A 24,565-nucleotide genomic window follows, 5' to 3' on the forward strand; every position below is an offset into this window, starting at 1 on the left:
CTATTGTTTCCAAATGCCGGCTGAGATCTTTTGGTACGGCACCCAGTATGCCCATCACCACCGGGACCACCTGCACTGGTTTCTGCCAGAGTCTTTGAAGTACAATCTTGAGGCCCTGAGAGCGGCTGAGTTTTTCCTGTTGTTTTTCGTCAATGCGACTGTCACCTGGGATGGCAACATCAATGATCCAAACCTTTTTCTTTTCCACAACTGTGATGTCTGGTGTGTTGTGTTCCAGAACTTTGTCAGTCTGGATTCGGAAGTCCCACAGTATCTTTGCGTGCTCATTTTCCAATTTTATTATTTTTATTATTATTATTATTATTATTATTATTATTATTATTATTATTATTATTATTATTATTATGTGAGCTAGCCCCTTGGAGCAAAACGTGCCATAGGAATGCAAAACAGTAATGAGGACAGAATGCCCAGCATTTGTTGCCTTGTTTTCTATCTGTACATTGCACCTACCTTATGCAACCCATGCCCACATTCTCTGCCATCCCAAAGACTGGTAAATGTAACCAAATCCCATTGTTATCTAGACTGAAGAGGAGGCAGAAGTTATGAAGAAACCACCCCAATGAGGCACTTACCAGGGTCCAGTTTCGTAATTGTATTTCACAGTTTCAGGGGCTGTAAACAGGTGATTTGCAACTGATGGAAACACAGAAAAGGTCAAATGTAGATACAGAGAAAAGAGAGAAACAGCACAATGACATTTCTGACCATGACGTATTCAAAACTTAGTGGGTCCAGGAAAATGTATTTTTGGACTTACCGCAGGAACCTGGAAACATGCTGAAAATAATGGCCACCATGGCTTTCACTTGCCACACTCCGAAATCTTCCTCCGTTTCATCTATGCCATAGCCTATATCTGGAGGTTTGGTTCAGGAAAACAGAGTGAAGGGTTTCGGAAATACATACAGTAGAATCTCACTTATCCAACATAAACGGGCCGGCAGAACGTTGGATAAGTGAATATGTTGGATAATAAAGGGGAGATTAAGGAAAAGCCTATTAAACATCAAAATAGGTTATGATTTTACAAATTAAGCACCAAAACATCATGTTATACAACAAATTTGACAGAAAAAGTAGTTCATTACACATTAATGCTATGTAGTAATTACTGTACAGTAGAGTCTCACTTATCCAACATAAACGGGCCGGCAGAATGTTGGATAAGCGAATATGTTGGATAATAAGGAGGGATTAAGGAAAAGCCTATTAAACATCAAATTAGGTTATGATTTTACAAATTAAGCACCAAAACATCATGTTATACAACAAATTTGACAGAAAAAGTAGTTCATTACACATTAATGCTATGTAGTAATTACTGTACAGTAGAGTCTCACTTATCCAACATAAAGGGGCCGGCAGAATGTTGGATAAGCGAATATGTTGGATAATGAGACATTAAGGAAAAGCCTATTAAACATCAAATTAGGTTATGATTTTACAAACAAAGCACCAAAACATCATGTTAGACAACAAATTTGGCAGAAAAAGTAGTTCAATAGGCAGTAATGCTATGTAGTAATTACTGTATTTATGAAATTAACACCAAAATATCACGATATATTGAAAACATTGATTACAAAAATGCGTTGGATAATCCAGAACGTTGGATAAGCGAGTGTTGGATAAGTGAGACTCTATTGTATTTACAAATTTAGCACCAAAATATCACGATGCATTGAAAACATTGACTACAAAAATGCGTTGGATAATCCAGGACGTTGGATAAGCAAATATGTTGGATAATAAGGAGGGATTAAGAAAAAGCCTATTAAACATCAAAATAGGTTATGATTTTACAAATTAAGCACCAAAACATCATGTTATACAACAAATTTGACAGAAAAAGTAGTTCATTACACATTAATGTTATGTAGTAATTACTGTATTTACAAATTTAGCACCAAAATATCCCAATGCATTGAAAACATTGACTACAAAAATGCGCTGGATAATCCAGAACGTTGGATAAGTGAGACTCTACTGTACTAATATTCACCAGGCAATTAATGTTCATTGAATGGTAATGCTGGAGGTATTCATAGTCCAAAGCCTATGAAGAAACGTCCAACAATTGGCCATGTGTCAATTTGTGCCAATTCAAAGGCACGTAACAATGACAAGCATTCCAGTTTTTCCTTAAAATAAAATAAAATAAATACCATATTCAGATTAGAATTCAGCAAGGCCACCAAGGTCCAATTGGTCTCACAATTACCATTCAGCATCTCCATCCAGACAGCCAAACCAACTTCAGAGGAGACAAGCAAAAAGGATACATTCTGCCATAGACTGGATGGTCTGGTCCTTCACGGGGGCTGAATTTGGGCAGGACTCGTGGAATTCTTTGCGTAGATCATAAAATGAATAAAAGCAGTCAGACAGGAGGAGGTTCTGTGATGGGAAGGAAATGAACATTGGTGAGTAGGCCAACGAAAGATGCCCTATGTAGAAAGCATCCAGGCTTTTAAGCTGCAAGACTATTCAGTGCAGTTCCATCTGGCCAAACAAGGATTCTGCTACAAAGGAAGGAGCCAGGCTTCAAAGCGGCTCTTGGATTGAGGGTGCTACTCCAGAAAACAGCCAGGCTTTGAGGCTGCAAGGCTGTTCACTGCTATTCCACCTGGCCAAACAATGATTCCCATAAGCCACAGCAACACGTGGCTGGGCAAAGCTAGTATATAATAAATAATATAATATATAAACATTTCTTGGGTCTCCATGAGAAACTTTTGCTTCAAAAAGGGCTCCGCGGCCAAAAAGGTTTGAAGTAAACAAAAGTACCAATATCTTTCTCTATCCATTAGCATGAATGTTAGAATTGATACTGGACAAACAGATGTTTGCATGGTTGCTGTATGTCTTTCGGGCTGTTTGCATGCATCAAACCTCTCCAAATTGGGTCTCTCCAGATATTCCAGACTACTAATGGCTATCATTTCACTTCTTGGTCTGCCAAAAGGCGAAATAGTCTTCAGGACACAACATTCCAGGTGAGATCTGACCAAAGCAGAACAGAGTGACACCAGTACTTACTTCCCTTGATCCGGACCTACGGTCCCGTTGTTGCTGTTTAGAAAAGTATTGGCTTTTTGGCCAACAGTGATATGTTGCAAAGACATTCTATTGCCTGAAGTAGTGGGCAAGGCATACTTCTCCCCAACATACAATTACCAACCATAACATCACTCATTTTTTCCCTTTTTGCTCATAGCATGGTTATCTCATTGAGAATCCTGTTAGTTAGATACCTTTTTTGAAGCTTCAGGGTGAATAACCTGCCGGATGAGCAGCTGTCCATCTGTGCAAAAGGTGTAAGAGCTTTTCCCCAGAGTTTTCAGATCATTGGATACCAGCTGGCTGAACTGCAGAAATCATAATAATAAAAAGTAGTCATATTCACAATTATTATTATTATTATTATTATTATTATCAACACAACAACGTTGTATGGCACAGCAAACAAGATAGATATGCTGGATTTCGTTTCGCAAAACCACAAGTCGAACACTTCCCAAGTGTCTAGGACTGTGTGATGTATTTTCTGATGATGTGTGCAGATCCCAGTAGGGTGGCCTTTTGCAGTTGGCAGATGGTGATTTTGTCAATGTCTATTGTTTCCAAATGCCGGCTGAGATCTTTTGGCACAGCACCCAGTGTGCCCATCACCACCGGGACCACCTGCAGTGGTTTCTGCCAGAGTCTTTGAAGTTCAATCTTGAGGTCCTGATAGCGGCTGAGTTTTTCCTGTTGTTTTTCATCAATGCGACTGTCACCTGGGATGGCGACATCAATGATCCAAACCTTGTTCTTTTCCACAACTGTGATGTCTGGTGTGTTGTGTACCAGAACTTTGTCAGTCTGGATTCGGAAGTCCCACAGTATCTTTGCGTGCTCATTTTCCAATACTTTTGCAGGTTTGTGATCCCACCAGTTCTTTGCTGCTGGGAGGTGGTACTTCCCCCCCGCAGGTGCCACCTTGACGTGGTGGGGGGGCTTAGCTGCTCCAATGATGACTGAGGGCTGTGCTGGCGGTAGTGTAACTACCGGTAGGTCCAACCAAGCCAGAGAGGCCTGAGCTGAGGAGCACAACCAAGAGCACCTAACCCATTAGCATTATGGAGAATCAAACCCAAACGAAGTCTATACTGGCTCGGTCGTCGCCCAGGATAAAAAGGACCGCGGTGGATGCTGCTGATTCTGGACATCCATCGACAAGTGGGCTACGGAATCATCAAAACCCAAATGAACAGTCACAGAAGCGGCAAAAATATACAATGCCAGAAAACCGCACAGTTATTATTATTATTATTATTATTATGACACAGCAAACAAGATAGTCATGCTGGATTTCGTGTCACAAAATCCCAAGTCGAACACTTCCCAAGTGTCTAGCACTGTGTGATGTATTTTCGGATGATGCGTGCAGATCCCAGCAGGGTGGCCTTTTGCAGTTGGCAGATCGTAATTTTGTCAATGTCTATTGTTTCCAAATGCCGGCTGAGATCTTTTGGCACGGCACCCAGTGTGCCCATCACCACCAGGACCACCTGCACTGGTTTCTGCCAGAGTCTTTGCAGTTCAATCTTGAGGTCCTGATAGCGGCTGAGTTTTTTCTGTTGTTGTTGTTATTATAAAATTATATTTTTTGTTATTTAGCCTCTAAATGTGCAAGCTGGAAATGCAACCCAGTGAAGAACATTTGCAATACATAAAGATAACCTCAGCTATTGACAGATAAAAAGCTACTGTATATACTCGAGTATAAGCCTAGTTTTTCAGCCCTTTTTTAGGACTGAAAAAAAACCCCTCGGCTTATACTCGGGTGAGGGTCCTGGTGGGCTTATATTCAGGTCAACTTATACTCAAGTATATATGGTATATTTATTATTTTTCTCTATTATTATTGGTATTGTTACATTTATTATTTTACTCTATTAATTATTATTATTACATGTATTATTTTACTCTATTATTAATACATTTATTATTTTACTGCATTTATTATTATTATTACATTTATTATTTTACTCTATTATTATTAAAAGGATACATACGCACATTGACATTGAAGAAGATGAGAATAATGATTGGATCAGAGTTGGACAGACTAATCTTAAATTTGAGCTTTACGTAAATATTCAAAAACATTTAAACTACTGATGCCTTAATTAATGTAATTTTATTGGTATCTATTTTTATTTCTGAAATTTACCACCCTCGGCTTATACTGGAGTCAATGTTTTCCCAGTTTTTTTGTGGTAAAAGTAGGTGCCTCGGCTTATATTCAGGTCAGCTTATACTCGAGTATATATACAGTACTCTTCAGTTGAAGTTGGAACAGGTGCATTTTTAAGTAACTCCAGCCATATATGCATACTTTGGATAGCATATGGAATGGTGAACATCCTTATGGAGTTTGTTATGTTGTCTGTGCCCTGTTCAGAAGTTTTCATTTCTTTTTCCATCCCTGTGAGAATTGAATTTTGAAAAATTTGGCTTGTGGAAAAAAGGATTAATAATAAAGCTTCAGTGGAGATTCCCCATGATAATAACTCTTCCAGGAGTGAAATTTCCTTCCAAGGTGTCTATTATTATTATTATTATTATTATTGACACAACGACGTTGTATGACACAGCAAACAAGATAGTTATGCTGGATTTCGTTTCACAAAATCCCAAGTCGAACCCTTCCCAAGTGTCTAGGACTGTGTGATGTATTTTCGGATGATGCGTGCAGATCCCAGCAGGGTGGCCTTTTGCAGTTGGCAGATCGTGATTTTGTCAATGTCTATTGTTTCCAAATGCCGGCTGAGATCTTTTGGCACGGCACCCAGTGTGCCCATCACCACCGGGACCACCTGCACTGGTTTCTGCCAGAGTCTTTGCAGTTCAATCTTGAGGTCCTGAGAGCGGCTGAGTTTTTCCTGTTGTTTTTTGTCAATGCGACTGTCACCTGGGATGGCAACATCAATGATCCAAACCTTTTTCTTTTCCACAACTGTGATGTCTGGTGTGTTGTGTTCCAGAACTTTGTCAGTCTGGATTCGGAAGTCCCACAGTATCTTTGCATGTTCATTTTCCAAGACTTTGGCAGGTTTGTGATCCCACCAGTTCTTTACTGTTGGGAGATGGTACTTGAGGCATAAGTTCCAATGAATCATTTGGGCCACATAGTTGTGCCTCTGTTTGTAGTCTGCCTGTGCGATTTTCTTTCAGCAGCTGAGGATATGATCAATGGTTTCGTCAGCTTCCTTGCACAGTCTGCATTTTGGGTCATCAGCTGATTTTTCGATCTTGGCCTTAATTGCATTTGTCCTGATGGCTTGCTCCTGGGCTGCAAGGATCAGGCCTTCTTCTTCTTCTTCTTATTATTATTATTATTATTATTATTATTATTATTATTATTATTATGTCACAGCAAACAAAATAGATATGCTGGATTTCGTATTATTATTATTTTTATTATTATTATTATTATTATTATTATTATTATTATTATTATTATAATACCCTTTATCTCTCCTGAAGGAGACTCAAAGAGGCTTACAATTAAAAGTAATATGTTGTCAATGGTTTTCATGGCTGGAACTCCTGGGTTGATGTGAGTTTTCCGTGCTGTATGGCCATGTTCCAGAAGCATTCTCTCCTGACGTTTCACCCACATCTATAGCAGGCATCCTCAGAGGTTGTGAGGTCTGTTGGAAACTAGGCAAGGGCATTTATACAGGATGTTTGAAAAAGAACTCCGTAGTTTTAATATATTTATTTCAAACACCCTGTATATCTGTAGAATAATGTCCAGGGTTGGAGGAAGAACTCTTGTTGGCCCCGAGGCAAGTGTGAATGTTGCAGTTGTCCATTTTGATTAGCATTGAACAGCCTTGCAGCTTCAAAGCCTTTCCTGTCCAGATATATAAACCCCACTTGCCTAGTTTCCAACAGACCTCACCACCTCTGAGGATGCCTGCCATAGATGTGGGCGAAATGTCAGGAGAGAATGCTTCGGGAACAGGGCCACACAGCACGGGAAACTCACAGCAACCCATTTAAAAGTAAGGCCACACAATAAACAAATACACAAACATTAAAACAGAACTGAACAAAAGGCTGCCAAGAGCTCTACATCTCCCAAGGTGTTGCTGTGTTGTTTTGTTCCAACTCTGGCTTTCCAAACTCTTCTCGCGACTCTTAACCCACATGTAATGAAAATATGGGGCAAGAGGAGTGGGGTGTGGAGGGAAAGGGGCCGACTCAGAAACCGGTTCAACGGGATTCTGGGCATTTACCTGGGAGCAGAACGAAGCCGCTCAGCTTGTTTCGCTAGTGTTATGTTGGACAACAGCCAGCGTCTGGCTCAATCCTCTCCCCTAAAAAACCCCAACTCGTAATTGTTCCAAACATCACACTCACATGCCTTTGTCAGAGTTCAGAAAAGTGACTTTTTGGACTTTTAATTCCATGCCGGCTGGGGACAATGTTGAGTGTCTCTTATCCAAAATGCTTGGGCCCAGAAGTGTTTGGGATTTAAGGTTTTTGGGATTTGCATTTGGATTTTGCAACACCTGCTTTTACACATAAATACTTAATGAGATATCTTTGAGATGGGAACCAAGTCTAAACACGAAATCCACATGCATCATACACACCTCAAACACATAGACTTGACGAAAATTTAATCTATCTACCGTATATACTCGAGTATAAGCCAACCCGAATATAAGCCGAGGCACCTAATTTTACCACAAAAAAAAAACTTGGAAAAAATTGACTCCAGTATAAGCCGAGGGTGGGAAATTTCAGAAATAAAAACAGATACAGTAGAGTCTCACTTATCCAAGCCTCGCTTATCCAAGTTTCTGGATTATCCAAGCCATTTTTGTAGTCAATGTTTTCAATATATCGTGATATTTTGGTGCTAAATTCGTAAATACAGTAATTACAACATAACATTACTGCATACTGAATTGCTTTTTCTGTCAAATTTATTGTATAACATGATGTTTTGGTGCTTAATTTGTAAAATCATAACCTAATTTGATGTTTAATAGGCTTTTCCTTAATTCCTCCGTATTATCCAAGATATTCGCTTATCCAAGCTTCTGCTGGCCCATTTAGCTTGGATAAGTGAGACTCTACTGTACCAATAAAATTACATGAATTGAGGCATCCGTAGGTTAAATGTTTTTGAATATTTACATAAAGCTCAAATTTACGATAAGACTGTCCAACTCTGATCAAATTATTATTCTCATCTTCTTCAATGTAAATGTGCTTATGTATCCTTTTAATAATAATAGAGTAAAATTATACATGTAGTAATAATAATAATAATAATAATAATAAATAATTCAGGAAAATTATACATGTAATAATAAATAGAGTAAAATAATAAATGCAATAATAATACAGTAGAGTCTCACTTATCCAACATAAACGGGCCGGCAGAACGTTGGATAAGTGAATATGTTGGATAATAAGGAGGGGTTAAGGAAAAGCCTATTACACATCAAATTAGGTTATGATTTTACAAATTAAGCACCAAAACATCATGTTTAACAACAAAGTAGTTCAATACGCAGTAATGCTATGTAGTAATTACTGTATTTACAAATTTAGCACCAAAATATCACGATGTATTGAAAACATTGACTACAAAAATGCGTTGGATAATCCAGAACGTTGGATAAGCGTGTGTTGGATAAGTGACTCTACTGTAATTTTGCTTTGTGTCAGTTCAAGAAACAAAGGAATCACAATCACAGCCACCCACAAGAACCATTTTGGGATTCCAGATTTGTTTTTCGTGTCAGAAGCAACTTAAGAAACTGCAAGTCGCTTCTGGTATGAAAGAATTGGCCATCTGCAAGGCCGTTGCCCAGGGGACGCCCAGATATTTTTGGATGTTTTTACCCTCCTTGTGGGAGGCGTCTCTCATGTCTCTGCATGGAAACTGGAGCTGACAGAGGGAGCTCATCTGTGCTCTACCCGGGTTGGATTCGAACCTGGCAACCTTCAGGTCAGCAACCAACCTTCAAGTCATCAGTCCTGCCGGCACAAGGTTGAACCCACTGCGCCATCGGGGATTCCAGATAAGGAAAGCTGAACTAAAGACACTACGAACATAGTGTTTAAAGAAGCCCGAGTCTCAGGTTGTATAAAACAAGTACTATAGAGTCTCACTTATCCAACATAAACGGGCCGGCAGAACGTTGGATAAGCGAATATGTTGGATAATAAGGAGGGATTAAGGAAAAGCCTATAACACATCAAATTATGATTTTACAAATTAAGCACCAAAACATCATGTTTAACAACAAAATTGACAGAAAAAGTAGTTCAGTACACAGTGATGCTATGTAGTAATTACTGTATTTATGAATTTAGCACCAAAATATCACAATGCATTGAAAACATTGACTACAAAAATGCGTTGGATAATCCAGAACGTTGGATAAGCGAGTGTTGGATAAGTGAGACTCTACTGTATTCTTCTTCAAATTAACCCCCAGTAGCGCAGTGTGTTAAAGCACTGAGCTGCTGAATTTGCAGACGGAAAGGTCGCAGGTTCAAATCCGGGAAGAGGAGTGAGTGCCTGCTGTTAGCTCCAGCTTCTGCCAACCTAGCAGTTCGAAAACATGCCATTGTGAGTAGATCAATAGGTACTGCTGTGAAAACATGGCTGTGTGCACAAGCTTTTAACGAGTAATATGATAACGTCGACATGGTCCGATTGAAGGCTGAAGCATGAGGTTTTTAGACAAATGGATCTAATTTACTTATGTTTTAATTTTTATAATGTATTTTAATGATGTATTTTTATAGTTTTAATTGATTATATGTACTGTTTTTTGTTTTATTATTATGTTCTTGGCATTAAATGTTGCCAACTGTGTAAGCCGCCCTGAGTCCCCCCGGGTGAGAAGGGCGGGGTATAAATTCTGGAAATAAAATAAATACTGCTCCGGCGGGAAGGTAACGGTGTTCCATGCAGTCATGCCGGCCACATGGCCTTGGAGGTGTCTACGGACAACACCGGCTCTTCGGCTTAGAAATGGAGATCGAGTTGGACATGACTGGACTTAACATCAGGGCAAACCTTTACTTGGTCTTCTTAAAAGAAAAGGAGGGGAATGAAACCATTTGCAGTCGTCATTGTAGGTAAATGAGAAATGCAGCATTGGGTTGGGCAAGATCACTGCAGACCATCCTGTTCCTTCTTTCCAGATGGACACAAGGCTTCATTTCTTCACGGGTGAAATGGGCAAAGCCACGAAATGGTTCAAAAAACAAAAACAAAACAAAACACCACAATCTCAAAGTGAGATAAAGGTTTTGGAACGCTGTGCACTCCATAGAAATGGCATGCAGTAATCATTCTCTGCTTTGTTCTTGTTTGAGTCTTATCTACTGCTTAACTAGGCATGAACTGGAGAGTCTCCTGTGTGCCAGGCTGCAAAACAGAGGGGAGATTGTGACAACTTGCACCCGGTTGAAGCACTCCACGCAATGTCTGAGAAAGGACTGTTGTGCAAAAACAAGTGTGTGGTTGCGTGTACATGACTAAAGGAAGAGACAACACTGAGGTAGAAGTTGGGATTCAATACCACACCTCTCTTTGTCTCCATCGTTCAACAACTCATTGGGTTGTTGTGTGTTTTCCAGGCTGTGTGGCCATGTTCCAGAAGTATTCTCTCCTGACGTTTCGCCCACATCTATGGCAGGCATCCTCAGAGGTTGTGAGGTATATGGAGAAACTAAGCAAGGAAGGTTGATATACAGTAGAGTCTCACTTATCCATCATAAACGGCCAGGCAGGACGTTGGATAAGCGAATATGTTGGATAATAAGGAGGGATCACGGAAAAGCCTATTAAACATCAAATTAGCTTGTGATTTTACAAATTAAGCACCAAAACATCATGTTTATTAAACTGCCAAAAAGTTTATGTGGGAGGGTCATCCTGCAGCGCATTTTGCTCTTGTTTTTCAATGAATATCTCATTGGGTTTCAACCAATACAACATAGTTTATGGCAGACACAAAAACAAAGTTTCTGGAGCATAAAAATTATTTTCAAAGTACAGTAGAGTCTCACTTATCCAAGCTAAATGGGCCGGCAGGACGTTGGATAAGCGAATATGTTGGATAATAAGGAGGGATCACGGAAAAGCCTATTAAACATCAAATTAGGTTATGATTTTACAAATTAAGCACCAAAACATCATGTTTATTAAACTGCCAAAAAGTTTGTTTATGTGGGAGGGTCATCCTGCAGCGCATTTTGCTCTTGTTTTTCAATGAATATCTCATTGGGTTTCAACCAATACAACATAGTTTATGGCAGACACAAAAACAAAGTTTCTGGAGCATAAAAATGATTTTCAAAGTACAGTAGGGTCTCACTTATCCAAGCTAAATGGGCCGGCAGGACGTTGGATAAGCGAATATGTTGGATAATAAGGAGGGATCAAGGAAAAGCCTATTAAACATCCAATTAGCTTGTGATTTTACAAATTAAGCACCAAAACATCATGTTATACAACAAATTTGACAGAAAAAGTAGTTCAATACGCAGTAATGCTACATAGTAATTACTGTATTTACGAATTTAGCACCAAAATATCACGATGTTTTGAAAACATTGACTACAAAAATGCGTTGGATAATCCAGAACGTTGGATAAGTGAGACTCTACTGTATCTGTGGAAGAGCCTGGGTGGGGAAAAGAACACTTGTCTGTTGGAGGCCAGTGTGAATGTTGTAATTAATCACCCCAATTAGCATTAAATGGCCTTTCCTAGCTTCACCTCCTGGCCTGGGGAAAACCTTTGTTCAGAGTCGTTAGCTGTCCCTGATTGCTTCCTGTCTTCTTCTGTTTTTAGAGTGTTGCTTCTTATTGACTGTTCTGATTTTGGAGTTTTTTAATACTGGTAGCCAGATTTTGTTCATTTTCATGGTTCCCTCCTTTCTGTTGAAATTGTCCACATGCTTGTGGATTTCAATGGCTTCTCTGTTTAGTCTGACATGATAGTTGTTGGAGTGGTCAAGCATTTCTGTGCTCTCAAATAATTCATTGTTTCTTACTTAGGTGATCCCTCGTTGTCCGAGTATGATGGACTTCCGAGTGTAATGTCTTGGCAACTGTATAGTCCTATTCTTGACCCACATGTTCTTCCACAGTGAGGCCATTGGTTTCCAGGTGCACCTTCCTCTTGGCACATTTCTCCCTTTCGCCCTCCATTTGTGCCTTTTCTAATTCCACATCACTGCCGGTCACAGCTGACCTCCACCCAGAGTGCTCAAGGGCCAGGGCTTCCCAGTTCTCAATGTCTATGCCACAGTTTTAAGGTTAGCTTTAAGCCCAACTTTAAATCTCTTTTCATATCCACCAAAATTCCATTTTCCATTCTTGAGTTGGGAGTATAATAACTGCTTTGTCTCTAAACAAAAAATACAAGTGTGATATCTACTCTTCTCCTTAATGCACGGTCATATATGGGCTTAAATGGAAACACTCATATTTTGCCAATATATCAATGTTCACTTGGATAGCTGAACCAAAAACACTTCTGTTTGGATTTTTTCCCGAATTTGGAATACTAGGTTTTGCATATACAGGAGAGTCTCACTTATCCAACATAAACGGGCCGGCAGAACGTTGGAGAAGTGAATATGACTGCCCATTGCTTAAGTCGCATTGACCGACCGTCTGCGCAGGGTTCCATACTTCGCACTTTAACAACACAACCGTTCAATGCTAAGGCTTCCCCGTCTGCGCAGGGTTCCATACTTGGCACTTTAACAACACAACCGTTCAATGCTAAGGCTTCCCCGTCTGCGCAGGGATCCATTCTTCGCACTTTAACAACACAACCGTTCAATGCTAAGGCTTCCCCGTCTGCGCAGGGTTCCATACTTGGCACTTTAACAACACAACCGTTCAATGCTAAGGCTTCCCCGTCTGCGCAGGGTTCCATACTTGGCACTTTAACAACACAACCGTTCAATGCTAAGGCTTCCCCGTCTGCGCAGGGATCCATTCTTCGCACTTTAACAACACAACCGTTCAATGCTAAGGCTTCCCCGTCTGCGCAGGGTTCCATACTTGGCACTTTAACAACACAACCGTTCAATGCTAAGGCTTCCCCGTCTGCGCAGGGTTCCATACTTGGCACTTTAACAACACAACCGTTCAATGCTAAGGCTTTCCCGTTTGCACAGGGTTCCATACTTCGCACTTTAACAACACAACCGTTCAATGCTAAGGCTTCCCCGTCTGCGCAGGGTTCCATACTTGGCACTTTAACAACACAACCGTTCAATGCTAAGGCTTCCCCGTCTGCGCAGGGTTCCATACTTGGCACTTTAACAACACAACCGTTCAATGCTAAGGCTTTCCCGTTTGCACAGGGTTCCATACTTCGCACTTTAACAACACAACCGTTCAATGCTAAGGCTTCCCTCCAAATGGAACTGCAGAGGAGAGTCTACTGAACAAGCCAAAACCTGCCGCAGACCAGGAGTTACGAAGGTGGAGGCATTACTTTTCATTCAACCCTCGTATAATGCCAAGTTTTTAACTTTGGGGTTTTTCTATGCATTATAACTGTATTCTCAATTTGCTTCTGACACGATAAAAAAAACCTTGTATCATCATCGCATTGGAAAATACATGCTTATAGCTCAAAGGGAGACGAGTGGAAAGAAGAATATCTCACCTGTCTCCAAAAATAAACAAATAAGAACCCTCCTTCTTGTTCGATAACTTTTACCTTCTTTTTTGCCTGACCGCACACCTTTAACCTGACCTGACTTTCCTCTGAGAAATGTTGAAAGGCATGGATCGCGGTCTGTCAGTGTTTGGCATTGGGGCAAAACACCAAGGCCAGAGAAATGCCTTCACTGAACCGTGTCGCTGTGCAACCTTTCGAAAGTTAGCAGCATGTTCTCCCTTTAATCCCATTTAGCCGCAGTCTCTGGCCCCAGCCTTGCCAAGAGGAGTCGAATGCACACAAAATGTCACAAAAGGAAGAGGAGTTCCCTTGGATTACAGTCCTATTTGCAGGCAGGACAAAAGCCAGATAACTTTTTAAAAAGAGCAGATCCTGCCGCTCGCTCGCCTTTTGTTCATCTGTTAACTGTTATTCCACATGGCTGATAATGGGATCGCTGTGACCTTGGGCTGCACATACAACAAACCCAATCCATTAAAACTGTGGTTCATTTCTTTCTGCTTCTGGCAATATATGAAAAATGCCACACTAGTTGCATGCGAGATCCGTAGTGTGAGCCCAAACGATCCTAAAGGATCTAGTTGTGTAATGGCTACCAATTTAACAAAAATCAGGAAAAGCAAGCAAGTGTTAAACCAGTAGCATCTCCAGCATATAGGGACCCAAATATAAGCCAACCAGGACCCTCACCCGAGTATATGCCGAGGAGGACTTTTTCAGTCTTAAAAAAAGGGCTGAAAAACTAGGCTTATACTCAAGTATATAGAGTACATTATAACTATACCCTCAATTTGCTTCTGACACAATAAATAAATAAATAGTATCCTTTTGCTGAATACAGACATTGTAAAACTGCTCAGTTCTATTTCCCACAGGCATGCATCCACTTAGTACAGTACAGTCTCACTTCTCCAAGCTAAACGGGCCGGCAGAAGCTTGGATAAGCAAATATCTTGGATAATAAGGAGGGATTAAGGAAAAGCCTATTAAACATCAAATTAGGTTATGATTTTACAAATTAAGCACCAAAACATCATGTTATACAACAAATTTGACATAAAAAGTAGTTCAATACGCAGTAATGCTATGTAGTAATTACTGTATTTACGAATTTAGCATCAAAATATCACGATATATTGAAAACATTGACTACAAAAATGGCTTGGATAATCCAGAGGCTTGGATAAGCGAGGCTTGGATAAGTGAGACTCTACTGTAATTCTGTGACATGATTTCCGGCCATCATTCTCCGACACTCAAGAGAACATCATCAAAAGAACCACAAAATGGCATGAACTCTGTTCAGGTATTACTCAAAACATTTCCTTGAACATGGAAAAACCTATGTCGCCACCGTCATAAAATAACTGACACATCTCAAGAGGAAGCTTCAAATTACAGGAAAAGGGAATCCACCAAAACATTAGGAAGGACTTCCTGATGGTAAGAACTATTTGCTTGGTGTGGTGCCTCCTTCCCAGGAGGCTTTCAAACAGAGGCTGGATGGCCATTCACTTGGAGTGCTTTGACTGTGTCTTCCTGAATGAAAGAAAAGGGTTGTGACGGCACGAGTGGCACCATCTATACGTGGATGTGTAAGTTGCAAGATTTGAATTGTTGTATCATGCGTGACTTATGCTTCATGTTCAGGCCAACTTGGACGACGTTGAGGAGTCTCAAGCACCTTCAAATCAGTTCTTTGGCACCAGAGGAAGACTCTGTGTCTCAAACATAGGCCATTTGGACTGAGGCTGAGGATTGCTCCGACATTCACAGCCATTGAGAAAGAGGGACCTGAAAAAGCTTCTCAGCTGCAGAGCTCCTTGGACTTAAGACAACCAAAGACTGTAATGTATATTTTCCTTTATCCCTTTGAAACTTCCAGCTTATTGCCTTAAAGGGATAACTTTTTGAAACAATAAAACCAGTTTTGAGTTATCTACAGTGTTTTGATCCTTGGGAGTTCCAGCTTCCCTAAAGGAGGGCAAGAAGCAATCCCCTGGGGAAAGATGTCACGTCCATGCCTCTTTCACTAAGAGTTATAGCCCCAGGCGCGACGGTACAAGGGTTGAACTGGATGCAGGCTCTTCCTATGAGAAAAATGTTTAATTTCCCAAAAGTATCACTTCCAAAATACTCTGGAAACTTCCTCTTTGAAAGATAGGGAAAGCAATAGAGGCAGCCGGATCAGATGCAACACCTGAAGAATGCCAAGGAAATAAAACAGAAGCTGGGAAGTTCCTGGCACCACGTCCTCCAACATTTCAAAGATTAAAACATGTGGCCAAGCAACATCAGAAAGTGGTTAAATGAGAGAAAACACACCAAGCAAGGAGAAGCTGCAGCAGTTTGCTTTTGCCTGAGTCTACTGGGAAGGGATCTAATTAATTGCAAACTACTTTGGCATTTTGAACTCACTTTGCACCAGCTAATCCGAACCAAGGACAAAAGCATAAAATTGGGACACTTGGAGAGTAGGAGACAGGTGGGAGGTGTAGTAGCCTGTTATAGGCAAAACATATCCTTCAAAACACAACACTTTGAAGTTTACAAATGCTACGCCGGCCGAGTTCATGAGATGCAACAGCAGAACAGAAAGTCAGTTCTTTGCTCTCTCTCCAGCCCTACACATCACACTTGGGAGATCAAATCCAGGCCCTCTATATTCCTGGTGATTTATTTATTCTTCTTATTAAAAAGTCTCCACCAAAAACATTCCTTTCCCCTCTGCAGCCATCTTTCAACTTGATGGATGCTTGGCTGAACACAGCCTGCTAGTCGTATGGCTCATGGCCAGGAGTGGCTAGCTACACAATTGTTATACACACACATACACACACACACAGAGAGCGGTTGCAATGCTGAGAACCTATGGATAAAGAGGAAATATTTTCTTCGGAGACCTACAAGTTCCTGCCCAAGCCATACTAAGCATTGCTAAAAAAAAACATAACATGGAAGTTTGCATTCAACAGGAATGTGCATACAAATCGCACACAAACGGGGAAATGTCTGGAGCTGAGGATCAATGTTCTTGGGACTTGAAAAATAATTGGCAAGCTGGTAGAGAAATGGACAAAAGGAATACAATAGGAAAAGGCGAAGTTGAGAACAACGAAACGAGATAGTTATCTATCCACACCAAATAAGTCCCTAAAGCAGATTGTGATTATGCAGGAAAAAGTACAGTAGAGTCTCACTTATCCAACATTCGCTTATCCAACATTCGCTTATCCAACATTCGCTTATCCAATGCATTTTTGTTGTCAATGTTTTCAATACATCATGATATTTTGGTGCTAAACTCGTAAATACAGTAATTACTACATAACATTACTGTGTACTGAACTACTTTTCTGTCAAATTTGTTGTATAACACGATGTTTGGTGCTTAATTTGTAAAATCATAACCTAATTTGATGTTTAATAGGCTTTTCCTTAATCCCTCCTTATTATCCAAAATATTCACTTATCCAACATTCTGCCGGCCCTTTTAGCTTGGATAAGTGAGACTCTACTGTATGTACAATACTATATAACTAACTACACACACACGCTATGCAACAAAAATTTAAAAATGTTCTGTTTCTGGTTTGAAAGTGTTATTTCTTGTTTAAATGTGCGACACATACAGTAGAGTCTCACTTATCCAAGCCTCGCTTATCCCAGTTTCTTGATTATCCAATGCATTTTTGTAGTCAATGTTTTCAATATATTGTGATATTTTGGTGCTAAATTCGTAAATACAGTAACTACAACATAACATTAATGCGTATTGAACTACGTTTTCTGTCAAATTTGTTGTATAACATGATGTTTTGGTGCTGAATTTGTAAAATCACAAGCTAATCGGATGTTTAATAGGCTTTTCCTTAATCCCTCCTTATTATCCAAGATATTCACTTATCCAAGGTTCTGCCGGCCCATTTAGCTTGGATAAGTGAGACTCTACTGTATATACTATACTATGTTTTGTATCTTTACATGGTTTTATTGTATGTATGCATAAGTGTGTGTACGTATTGTATGTTTTACATGTTTTGATATGGTCAAAAGTGACTAATCAATAAAGAATTGTTGTTGTTGTTGTTGATCTATATATATAAAAGAGTGATGGTATCAGGGCAGCGGACAAAACAACAAAACTACAGGCCCCCCAACCTTGAAATTTGACAACACAACCCCTCATCCACGGCTCTAGGTTGATACAACAAAAAGAAAAGAAAAATAAAGTCCTAATTAGAGGGAGAGGAATAATTGCTTTTATCCAATTGCTGCCAGTTAGAAGGCTAAATAAATAATAAAACAGAACAATACAATCTCTAAAATCAGAACACTAAATAAAGAACAACACTCTGAAAACAGTGGAATTCCACACAGGAAACAATCAGGGCCAGCTAACACCTCCCAACAAAGTATTCCCATCACCAATGTCAAATCCTCTGTTTTCTGAGGGCCACAGACAGTAGAAACACATAAAATATCTCAAACACCACTCTGAAAACAAGGGAATTCCAGACAGGAAACAATCTGGGCCAGCTAATGCCTCCCAACAAAAAGTTCACTCAGGGAGGAAACAGCCAAGCTTTAAAGCTGCAAGGTTAATCATTTCCCCTAATTGCAGCATTCATACTTGCTTCCAAAAAACCCAGAAATATTGTATATTCACAAGCTTTAGGAAATAATATCCCCTGATAGCGCAGCGTGTTAAAGCGCTGAGCTGCTGAACTTCTGGACTGAAAGGCCACAGGTTTGAATTGGGGGAACGGAGAGAGCCCCCACTGTTAGCCCCAGCTTCTGCTAACCCAGAAGTTCAAAAACATGCAAATGAGAGTAGATGAATAGGTACCGCTCCAGTGGGAAGGTAATGGCGTTCCATGCAGTCATGCTGGCCACATGACCTTGGAGGTGTCTACGGACAATGCCGGCTCTTCGGCTTAGAAATGGAGATGAGCACCAACCCCCAGAGTCGGACACGACTGGACTTAACGTCAAGGGAAAACCTGTCCGAACGTATCTTCCCCTATGAGCCCACAAGAACCTTAAGATCTTCTGGAGAGGCCCTGCTCTCGGTCCCACCTGCCTCACAGGCACGGCGGGTGGGGACGAGAGACAGGGCCTTCTCGGTGGTGGCTCCGCAGCTGTGGAACTCCGTCCCCAGTGACATTCGGCAGGCCCCATCCCTTTTGGGGTTCAGAAAAAAACTGAAGACCTGGCTATGTACGCAGGCATTTGAAGAATAAGCATGTGTTGGCTTCGACTCGGTCTGAATTACGGCTCTTGTATAACGTCTGGTGGATGAATGGCATAAGCACTTTGCATTGTTTTAAACTTTGTATATTGTATTTTAGGACTATTTTATGACTATTTTATGATTGTTTTAACTGTTTTAATCATTTTAGTTTATTGTATATCTGTGTAACGGCATCAATTGCCACTTGTAAGCCGCCCTGAGTCCCCTCGGGTGAGAAGGGCGGGGTATAAATAATTGAAATAAATAATAAATAAATTTACCCTTGACCTTAACTACCACCAATTCCTCAATATTTTATTTCCCATACCACCATACTTCGCCACAGCAGCACGTGGCCGGGCACAGCTAGTATACTATATAACTAACTACACACACACACTATGCAACAAAATTTTAAAAATGTTCTGTTCCTGGTTTGAAAGTGTTATTTCCTGTTTAATTGTGCGACACATACTTTCAAAATAGTTTTTATGCTCCAGAAACTTCATTTTTGTGTCTGCCATAAACTATGTTGAATTGGTTGAAACCCGATGAGATATTCATTGAAAAACGAGAGCAAAATGTGCTGCAGGATGACCCTCCCACATAAACAAACTTTTTGGCAGTTTAATAAACTTTATCCATGTTTTAATGATTGAACCAATTAGGAAATGACATTTATAACCCAGGAACAAAAATTATCTTAATTATTTGGCAGAGCAGACTAAAGACCTTATAACACAACAGGTCCTATAATCCCATAGTATTGAGCTAAATGGAAGTTAAAGTGCCATCAAACTGAGTTAATTCTACAGTGTAGATCAGGGGTCCCCAAACTAAGGCCCGGGGGCCGGATGCGGCCCACCAAAGCCATTTATCCGGCCCCCACGGCACAAGGGCTGAAGGGGGTGGGCTAAATGACCCAAAGGTTCTCTTCTTCTCTTACAACCATTATTATTATTATTATTATTATTATTATTATTATTATTATTATTATTATCATTAAGGCTGGGTGGCCATCTGTCAGGGGTGCTTTGCTTGTGCTTTTGGTCCACAGAGGCAGAAGGGGGTTGGACAAAATGGCCCAAGGGGTCTCTCCAAGCCTCTTTTTATTATTATTATTATTATTATTATTATTATTATTATTATCATCATCATCATTAAGGCTGGGTGGCCATCTGTCAGGGGTGCTTTGCTTGTGCTTTTGGTCCACAGAGGCAGAAGGGGGTTGGACAAAATGGCCCAAGGGGTCTCTCCAAGCCTCTTTTTTATTATTATTATTATTATTATTATTATTATTATTATTATTAACATTGGGGCTGGGTGGCCATCTGTCAGGGGTGCTTTGCTTGTGCTTTTGGTGCACAAAGGCAGAAGGGGATTGGACTCAATGGCCCAAAGGGTCTCTTCCAACCCTCTTTTTATTATTGCTGTTATTTATTATTATTATTATTATTATTATTATTATTATTATTATTATTATTATTATTATTATTGCTCGGTGGCCAACTATAGTCCGGCCCTCCAATGGTCCGAAGGATTGTGAACTGGTCCCCTGTTTAAAAAGTTTGGGGACCCCTGGTGTAGATGCATCCCGTATCGAGACATACCAATTTGACATGTAACTTGTATTAACCTTTACTGGTTTGGAAAAAGGAAGACAACTATTCGGGTCACAGGCTACACCCAGTTTCCAACACATGGGTCATAGATTATTACATACTGGGAGAGAATAAAGTAATCTGTGAACGAGAGGCCCCTGGAATGCCAAAAATGTCAAACATCCATCATTGCATAACTGTGGTCATTACCAAACAATGGCTGGATGGGCAGCAGAGATATTCTAGCAGCAACAAGCTCCTTATTGCATTTATTGTCACGAAAATTTTGCAGGACAAAGAAAGTCAAATTAGACTAGCTCATTGTGTTTAATCTGCATCTCTGAAGAAAGTCATACATTGGTTCCTTGCTGATTTCTACTTGCTTTCATCGGCAATTTTTCTATGCAAATAAGAGGATAGGATGGCGATGTTCCTCCATTGTTCACCAAAGGAAAAGAGAGCATCAGACACCTTAATGCAGGCTCAATTTCAGGTTAGATGCCTATGAGCACTATGACGTCTGTGGAAACATTTTGCATCATGCTTTCCTTTTGTGAAGCATTGTGAATTCAAACAATAGTCTGTGGGGAAAGTGTTAAGCCCAATCTTTTTCTCTCCTGTCCAATCCAGCATCTCTCTCCCTACTCTGTAGTTACATTCAGGGCGAGAAAACATTCAATATGGCACCAAAATTTTTTTGTATCAAAGCACTTCAGAATCTATATATATAAAAGAGTGATGGAATCCTGGCGACCGCCAAAACAACAAAACTAAACACCCCACAAACTCGAAAATTGACAACACAACCCATCATCCACGCCTCTAGGTTGATACAACAAAAAGAAAAGAAAAATAAAGTCCAAATTAGAGGGAGAGGAATAATTGTTTTTATCCAATTGCTGCCAGTTAGAAGGCTAAACTCTGCCCACTTGGTCTCCTAGCAACCCACTCAGCCCAGGGGACAGGCAGAGTTAGGCCTCACTTAGGCCTCTTCCACACTGCCTATAAAATACAGATTATCAGATTTTAACTGGATTAGATGGCAGTGTAGACTCAAGGCCCTTCCACACAGCTATATAACCCATATAATCTTATATTATCTGCTTTAACTGGATTATCTGGACTCCACACCTTTACCCTTTACGTTAACTACCACCAATTCCTCAATACTTTATTTGCCATACCACCATACTTCGCCACAGCAACGCGTGGCCGGGCACAGCTAGTTAAATATAATTGTGTTGTCTAAGGCTTTCATGGCCGGAAGCACTGGTTTGCCGTGGGTTTTTCGGGCTGTATGGCGACGTCCCAGTAGAGAATGCCACAGCAACATGGCCATACAGCCTGAAAAACTCACAACCCATTAAATATAATTGTTAAACTTTACTATAACAAGTTGGTACGTTAATAAAGCAATAAATTACCTTAAACAGGCCCATACTCTTCTAGTAAGAAAGTGGGACGTCAACTAATGTGATATATATGTGTGAGGGTTGTTGTGTGTTTTCCAGGCTGTATGGCCATGTTCCAGAAGCATTCTCTCCTGACATTTTGCCCACATCTATGGCAGGCATCCTCAGAGGTTGTGAGGTATATTGTAACGAAGTGTGAATTTTTTAGTTTACAGATGTCATGTTTAATTGCATTTTAAAAGGGTCAATATTTCAGTTACTCTGCACTCATCAGTTGGTTGCCATGGAGAAGTGGGCGGAGCCAACTGCCGTTTTGGTGGAAAAGTGCAGGTTTGAAGAAAAAGCAGTTAGTCTGTGCCCGATGAAGTACAGTGTAGACTGACCCTCAGTTGAAGGGATCAGGGGGACTCAAATGCTTATTTTTGAGTCAGTTTAAAATAAGTTTGGTGACTTATTTTAAGGTAGTCTGTGCCCTGCTGATGTACAGTTAAGACTGATTCTCAGTTGGAGAATCAGGGAGACTCAAGTGCTTATTTGAGTCAGTTTAAAATAAGTTTGGTGGCTTATTTTAAGGTAGTCTGTTTCCAGATAAGGAACAGATAGTCTGTGATTGAAATTCACAGGGTGACTGCAGTTTAAAGCAGTAGAGAAGGAGGTTATATTTTAAGGAATCTGAAACACCTCAATATAGCTTTGGAACAGTTAATCTAAGTGCCTTTAAAGAGCAGTTACTGTAACCATTAAGCTTGTGCCTGAATAAACGTGTGATTGTTCTTTCTACCATCTAAGCTTCTGTCATCTATATTACCATCTAAAGCAAACAAGGAGAAAGAAGAAAAATAAAATTTAAAAAGTGTCCTCTCTAAGTAGCTAGTGGCTATATCTTCCAATAGTGGTGGCAAGAGTTGATAATCCCCTTAACATCTGGTGGCCGCATTATAAACATCTTTACCTGTGGTGGCAGCTTTTAAATAAAACATCTTTAATAACTGGTGGCAGCGGATATAAAATATATAATAATAATATAAATATAATTAATTAATAGAAACTCATCCACATCTCCGCAATTGGTGTCAGAGTTAGGATTTTAAAAAGATTTCCCCCTGTCTGACATCTTTGCATATACCATAGATGTGGGTGAAACGTCAGGAGAGAATGCTTCTAGAATATGGCCATACAGTCCGGAAAACACACAACAACCCTGTGATCCCGGCCATGAAAGCCTTCGACAACACAGTATATGAGTGTTAGGCCACATCTACACTAAAGAATGAATGTGGTTTGACACCACTTGAACTGCTATGGCTCAATGCTACGGGATTTTGGGAGTTGTAGTTTGTTGAGGAACCAGCACTCTTTGGAAAGGAAGGCAAAAAAAACAACGTGTAAAACTACAACTTCCTTTAGGTCCACGGCACCGAGCCCTGGCAGTTCGAGTGGTGTTAAACCTTTAGTTAACTTTGTACTCTGGAATTATTTGAGAAATGTCTTCTCTATTTTGCAAAGTGTGTCTTTGTGGGATCTGTTTTGTGATGCAATTGAAAGGCAAAAAAGAGGCGGTGCAGCAAATCACGCCAATTGTTTTCAAAAGCTCACAACCTCTGAGGATGCCTGCCATAGATGTGGGTGAAACGTCAGGAGAGAATACTTCTGGAACATGGCCATACAGCCCGGAAAACATACAACAACCCTGTTTTCAAAAGCATTTGTTTGCATGCTAAGTCCCTATGCAGAGACACACAGGCAGCTCCTTTAAAACTCTCAGTTGCAGGGCTGACCTCTCCGCTGCCTCTCCACCGCATTGCATTTCAAGGACACACTTTCCAGAGCAACGTGATCTTTAGCACTGGCTCCATCGATTGCCAAGCACAGTCCGGCCGTATTTACCCAACACTCTTGCCCTGTTTGTAGTGCGAAGCCGAACCAGCCTACGGAGCTGGGGAAAAGTGTGTGCGTACCTTTAATGCGTGAGTCAGGTAGGCATTAAAGTACATAAAATCTCAACACTTGGCAACATAACGGAGGGCAGGCTAAATACAGGCACCTCCCAACTTACAAACATCCGACACTCAAACAACTTCTAGTTAAAAAGAAAGCTGGGACAGATAGTGACAAAAATCTACCCTTTCCTTATGTGATCCAGATGCTTGCTTGCTTGCTGGCATATACGAGGGTGTGTCAAAAAGTTTTGTCTATCTTCTACACAAAACTACCGTTCAACATACAGTAGAGTCTCACTTATCCAAGCTAAACGGGCCAGCAGAAGCTTGGATAAGTGAATATCTTGGATAATAAGGAGGGATTAAGGAAATGCCTATTAAACATCAAATTAGGTTATGATTTTACAAATTAAGCACCAAAACATCATGTTATACAACAAATTTGACAGAAAAAGTAGTTCAATATGTAGTTATTCTATGTAGTAATTACTGTATTTACGAATTTAGCACCAAAATATCACGATATATTGAAAACACTGACTACAAAAATGGCTTGGATAATCCAGAAGCTTGGATAAGCGAGGCTTGGATAAGTGAGACTCTACTGTAGTTGA

The 24,565-nt window shown here is 40.3% G+C and overlaps 1 protein-coding gene across 3 annotated transcripts in view; it reads right to left on the reverse strand.

The window, feature by feature from the left end:
* Window positions 1–24,565, reverse strand: part of esrp2 (epithelial splicing regulatory protein 2) — a 67,188-nt gene that overhangs the window by 24,853 nt on the left and 17,770 nt on the right. For all 3 annotated transcript variants that reach the window (XM_008113945.3, XM_008113946.3, XM_062961988.1), the window contains 4 exons: window positions 3,282–3,395; window positions 2,310–2,424; window positions 785–883; window positions 600–660 (listed from right to left, as the gene is read on the reverse strand). In XM_008113945.3, the coding sequence (XP_008112152.2) occupies window positions 600–660; window positions 785–883; window positions 2,310–2,424; window positions 3,282–3,395 (389 nt within the window). The remainder of the gene's footprint in view (window positions 1–599; window positions 661–784; window positions 884–2,309; window positions 2,425–3,281; window positions 3,396–24,565) is intronic.

This window comes from Anolis carolinensis, unplaced genomic scaffold (assembly GCF_035594765.1).
Source record: "Anolis carolinensis isolate JA03-04 unplaced genomic scaffold, rAnoCar3.1.pri scaffold_9, whole genome shotgun sequence".
NCBI classification, from domain to species: Eukaryota; Metazoa; Chordata; class Lepidosauria; order Squamata; family Dactyloidae; genus Anolis; species Anolis carolinensis.